General features: G+C 36.5%; 1 protein-coding gene across 2 annotated transcripts in view; it reads right to left on the bottom strand.

Moving 5' to 3' along the window:
• Positions 1-2,284: 2,284 nt before the first annotated feature.
• Positions 2,285-6,276, bottom strand: part of slc33a1 (solute carrier family 33 member 1) — a 40,347-nt gene continuing 36,355 nt past the window's right edge. For both annotated transcript variants that reach the window (XM_078563811.1, XM_078563812.1), the window contains exon 7: positions 2,285-6,146. In XM_078563811.1, the coding sequence (XP_078419937.1) occupies positions 5,979-6,146 (168 nt within the window). In that variant the 3' untranslated portion in view covers positions 2,285-5,978. The remainder of the gene's footprint in view (positions 6,147-6,276) is intronic.

Raw genomic sequence — 6,276 nt, 5'->3', positions numbered from 1 at the left:
ATTCAATTCCCTTTTGAAAGCCATGATTGAATCTGCATTGACTACACTCAGGCAGTGCATGCCAGATCCTAACAACCCCTGTACTCACTGCAGAATAAAGTTTTTCCTCATGTTGGCTCTGGTTCTTTTGCCAAACACTTTAAATCAGGGTCCTCTGGTTCTTGATCTTTCTGCCAATGGGAACAGTTTCTCCCTATCTACTCTGTCTGGACCCCTCACTGTCGTGAGCACATCTGTCAAACCTCTTCTCAACCTTCCCTAAGGAGAACAGTTACAGCTTTACCAACTGTAGAAACACACTCTGGGAGGCTTCTTTGTCAAACAAAATGAACTTTACACGAGAGCTTCCATGGCTGCTTATATACAGCCATTTTTTTCCTAGGGAACCCCTCCCTAGAATTTATTCCCCCACACTAGCAAAACATTAGTTGAACGAATCATGTGACCCCTACTCAACTGAACTGATCTTAAAGTAGCAGTCATCACACCAACCTATCCACATAACTGAAGTTTCTCATCCCAGGAACCAGTCTCATAAATCTTTTCTGTATTCTATCCAATGCCTTCACATCCTAAAGTGAGGCGCCAAACCAGTGTGGTAACTTGGAGGTGACGATGTTGCCATGTACCTGTCCCTCATATCTTCCCCATGGTGGAGCTCACTAACTTGCTAAAGTGCATTGCGTTAACAAATTGCTATATTGCTTTTAATTTTTCCTTTTTTTTCTGTTAATCCGATCTTTCCTTCCCTATTTCTTTATATACTTGATTTAACATTGAACTTACCCATTCTAAGTCACTCTACTCAGTATTTCCTGTGTTTATTTTTCAATCATTAAATCTCATTGGTTAAAGTGACCATCCAGTTGTTCACCAAGATAGAAGGTGCCATTGCCCTTGCTGTGTTGTTATCAACTTGTACTTCCAGCAACAAAAGTTTAAAAACCTAAATGTTTCCAAACAAGTCTTAACCAACAGGGCACACAAGATGCCTTGCTACAGTGAAATCTAGCCCTTCGTAATGCTGCTTTCTGACTAAGCACTTTATGAATAGAAAGACATGTAGTTCATATCTTGACTTGATAATGGGAAATGGGACACCGAGCCATACAAAGCAAAATTAGGGTAGATGACCAAAACCTTGGTAAAAGGGGTAGGTTTTAAGGAGTATCTTGAAGAAAGAAAGAGATGCGGAAAGGTTTAGGGAGGGAATTCCAGACTTCAGGCCTACGCAGCTTAAGGTACGGCTAGCAATGGTGGAACAGTTAAAATCAAGAATGATCAAGAGGCCAGAAGTGGAGCAGCAGAATCATTTTGGAGGATTGTGGGGAGGATTGAGGAGATTATAGAGATAGGGAGGGGTGAAAGCAGAGGTGAGTTAATAAATTAGGGAGGGGCGAAAGCAGAGCTGAGTTAATAAATTAATGACATACTGGCCATCACTGATTCAATAAATTAACACATTTGCAGGTACTAAAAGTTGCATTTAACACCTTTCATAATCACCAGACATTTAAAAGCACTTTACAGCCAATGAACAATGACCTCATTTCAAAAGTACTTCTAATGTAGGAACATGGCAGCAATTTGCAAGCAGCATGCTTCCACAAACAGCAATGTGATAATAACCAGATAATCTGCTTTCGTGATGTTGATTGAGGAATAAATATTAGCCAGGATACAGGGTACCCCTCTGCTCCTCTTCAAAATGGCGTCATGGAATCTTTTACATCCATCTGAGGGGGCAGATAGAACCATGGTTTAATGTCTCATCCAAAAGATGGCACCTCCAACAGTTCAGAACTCCCTCAGTACTGGATTGTCAGCTTTGATTTTTGTGCTCAAGTCCTGGAGTAGGACTTGAACCCCAAACCTTCTGACTCAAGAGGTGAGTGCTACCAACTGAGCCACGGCTGAACACTACAATTAATCGAACAGGCACCAGCAAATTAGTAAGAAACAAACAGCAGGCACCAGTGACAATAAATTAATGGAGAAATGGGCATGAGTGAATGAAGATATTCATAGAGCAGTAGTAGAATTAATAAGTTATGTGATAGGTAGTGAATTAATAGAATAGCATGCACACTACTGAATAAATGAATATAGCAGCAGGCACCAGTTAATTAGTAAGTTAATTCCACCAGTAATTCAGCACAGTAACTAGTAAACGAATACATTTATACAGCTGCATACTTCCAATGTATTCATAAATGAAGAGCAGCCAATCAATAATTTAATATAGAAGCAGCCTTGAGTAAATGAAAATGATGGAGCAGTGGGCAACTGTAAACTGATAAGGTTTATTGGCAGGTACCAGTGAATGAATAACTGAATATATCAAATATTAAATGCATGGAGAAGCTGAATATACCCTGGCTGCTGCATATGTGCAAAGTGTCCCACTGAGGCATTTGATCAATTCCTATGACACATGACACAAAAGTGTAAATTTGTCGATGCATGCAAAAGCACCCTTTCAATATCCTTCCTGCCGCTCATGAATAAAGTGAAATTTTAAAATACATTCCCTTGCCAGTAGCTGCACAGAAAGAGGGTTAGAAATACAGACAAAATAAATATTTCAAACACTAAAAATCCATGTTCCCACTAAATAAATATTTCATTTAACAGCTGTTACATTAGCTCATGAAACTGCAACACATTAAAATGTGTTTTAAACATCTCAAAATACTGAGAAATGAGCTTAGGAAAATGCAGTATAGACACAGATAAAGTAATGTATTTCAAATTAGATCTGTGAATTACTTATTTCCGATCAAAAAATAATATACTCTTCATAAGACTAATATGTTGTGACATGCTTTGTCTTAAAGTAGGCAGAGCTGGGATGCAATCTAAACAGGAGCGCGCCATTGGTGGAGTTAGAGGGAAAATCTGAATTGTACTCAGAGCTAGATGGAGACAGAAAATGTAGTGTAGAAAACCCTTTGCTGCATCTGAGGGGAATCTTGATGCTTTAGTAGCAAAGAAATCGGCCGACAGCTTGGCAAACTAGGGTCCTGAATTTGACATTACTGCAATGAAGTTGTGGGGTTTGACAGCAAGATGGCCGGGTTGGGCGGGGGGGGCTCTTTTCATCTGATATCATTGTGATGGAGGCAGAAACCTGGCAGTTGGCATAAGGGGTGTGGGATTTTCCTCAGTGTTTTCCTGGTATCTATCTGCAATGAATGGGAGAGGAAAAGTATAGGCCTGAAAACACTGGTTTGGGCAAATCTCACGTCTGGTAGAATTGGCTTGTGATTTTCAAGAGATCTCTTAATATTGAAGTTTGTTTTTATGATTACTTCCCAAATGTCAATCCATCTTTGTATCACACATTAATTCAAAATATATTATATTCTGTCAACATCAACAAATTCTGTCAACACAATGAGCCTATTTAAAAGGAAAATAAAACTTAACCTGAAAAAGCTTTAAAAATTTGTCCTCCATTTTTCTCTAATTTTCAAAACCGTTTTGGCAAAAACTACCAAAAACAAAAAAAAATTCAGCCATTCAGAAGATTAAATATTATAACAATGCTTCCAAGGCAATTATGTATATTGAATTGGCTCACACCTCAATGTACAATTAGCTCTGGGCAAAAAATATTGTCCACACCAAGAGCTTTGGGAGAGGTTGAGGTCTTCATGGAATAACAGTGAAGACATTAAAAGACACAAAAGACAATGCAATCATTGCGAACTATGTAAGAAGTGTTTAAAATCTGATTTTGAATGTTAGAAATTTCAGCAACATAAATGCAGGGTATTTTTCATAACCATTGTAAGTGACTTTAAAAAAAGGATAGTACACCACCTAGAGCCATGTTAGCTAATAGTAACACATTAATGTCATTGAATACGGAAATTCCCATTAGAATGCCAGATATTGCAACAGGAAAATGTTACAGGTAAGTGTTGATCGTTCAATTTTAGAATTCCAATAGGAAATGTTTGTTGAGGAATTTAAATGGGAGTATATGACCTATACAAGAATTGAGAAATATGAACTGTGCACATTAATTAGGACACAACACACTTAAATTGGACAAATAAATAATTCATTCAAGCAAATTTTAAGTTTTGTTTATGATTTAGGAATGAATAAATCTAAATATACTGAAAAATCATAACGTAAAAAGCAACAAATTGTGCAAAAAAGTAATTAAGTACAGGTAAGAATTGGTCAATATTAAATAAAGTTCACAAGCAACTTTGATGATCAAAATATTTGTGCCTTTATGCTTGCAATCAGTTTCCAAAAATAATCTGCATTTATATAATGCCTCATCACATCAGAATGTCACAAAGTAGTTCAGTCAATAAATTATTTTTTCCATCCTTCTGTAGCCAAACGTAGCAGCTAATCCAATATCCGATAAACAGCTCATAAGTTCAACCAGCTCATCTGTTCTTGGTAGTTTTGATTGGAATACTGGAAAACTCCACTCTGCTTCAGATCATGCCATAGTATTTTCCACAGCCACCTGAACAGGAGATGGGGTCTCTGTTTAGCATTTTTCAAAATATGTCATCTCCACTGCTGCACTAAAATTTCAGGCTGGGTTATGTACTCAAGTCCTAGACAGGAGCTTGAACCCATCACTTTTTGTCTTAAATCGATTACAACTAGATGATGTCTCTCCTGATATAATTGAATCAATACTGACATCTCCCAGTTGCAACGTAGCCTTCATTTTAATACTTTAACATGTAATTCTTTAACAGCATTTAAAGAATGAGGATTACAGACAGATCGCATTACTTTAAACAGAACCCTCATTGTACAGATTGCAAACATTAATTTGACTGCTTGCTCAATCAAATACAGTTCTTCTGATTTTATGCAAGTGTAATTTGATGCAACTTTGTATGTAATAGAATTCAAATTGTTTTTGGAACCCAAAAGAAAATTTGTTCGTTGAAATAGCCGAGGCATTACCTTTACTTACTGAATTGACTTTTTCCAAATAGGAAGAGAGAGAATTTAAGAATACATATATGCTACAATCAGGGCATCAAAATTTGACTCTTGGTACAACAAAAGTATATAATTATTGACTGCATTTGATTGCCTGTACTATTAAACAATTGGCTCAGGCATTACAAAAATGAAGCACTGAGGATATTTCATCTTCACCATTTAGGTTGTATGCACAATTGCTTTTTTAGCCTATCCCATTCGTCATTTTGGTCTTAAGGATGTACTGCATTAATAAGGAGTGTTGCCCTTTGAAGTACACAATAGATTAAGTGAGACACTTGTGAAACACTGATATTCAGCAAAACAATGGTTGAAATCTTTTTGGGTAGGTATGATAAAATACCACCTACTGGTAACTCAAAAACACTGCACATCATCATGTCAGTTATGTTTTAAGATGGCCTAATTCTCTCCTGTAACTTCCAGGGCAGAAATTTAATATCAAACAACTCTTTTTAAAAAAGGGTCAAATGTTTTGCATACAGAGAATCATAAAGTACCACAGACAAGGATCTGTAGCTCTAATATGCAAAAAGCAAAGGCCATTTAAAATACAGTGCAAAACTGTAGATTAAATTATTCAGTAAAAAGTGTTGTTAAAGAGCTATAATTTCCAAGAAACTATATAACATAGCTGTTACAAATGATCTGCCGGTTGCATAAACAAAATGAAAAATAGATAGGAGTTATCTGCATCTCACAGAAAAGTAAGAAAATATATAGTGATCTGTTTATATGGCACCCGAAACAATGCAAGTTGATCTCTACCTATGTAGTGAATGCTATTGCATAGGTAGTTTTTACTCTAACCAAAGCAAACAAAAAGCCTGATCAAAATTAGTACAATACATATAATTACCACTTAAACAACCATTGTCAAAATAACATTTATAAAACTGAATAAAATCCCTTGTTTTGTATTATTCCTCAAAACTGGTCAAGAGATCTCAATTTAATTAAACTCCAAATGTTCATTTATCGAGACCTCAATTATTCCTCTTGCACTGCCATGTGGATGGGTGCTCATCCTGCAGTTTTCTGAATTTGTTTCCATAGCGCAGCCACCATGCAAGCCCAATAAAAATGCATGATACAGATTCCACATAATAGCCATCAGTTATGGTTGAACAGGAGCCACCAGATTTTGCACAAAGCTGTGTGGGGCAAAAAAAGTTGGAGAATGAATGTTTCAATTTTACCAGCAGAAAACTGATTTGTTGTAAAGTTGATCACATTGGAAAAACAAACACATACTATAGATCAAGCATTTCTGGTTTTAGAAAA

The sequence above is a fragment of the Cetorhinus maximus genome, chromosome 19, assembly GCF_964194155.1.
Source record: "Cetorhinus maximus chromosome 19, sCetMax3.hap1.1, whole genome shotgun sequence".
NCBI lineage: Eukaryota > Metazoa > Chordata > Chondrichthyes > Lamniformes > Cetorhinidae > Cetorhinus > Cetorhinus maximus.
Note: the sequence above shows the minus strand (reverse complement) of the source record. Positions and strands in the feature narration are given on the sequence as shown.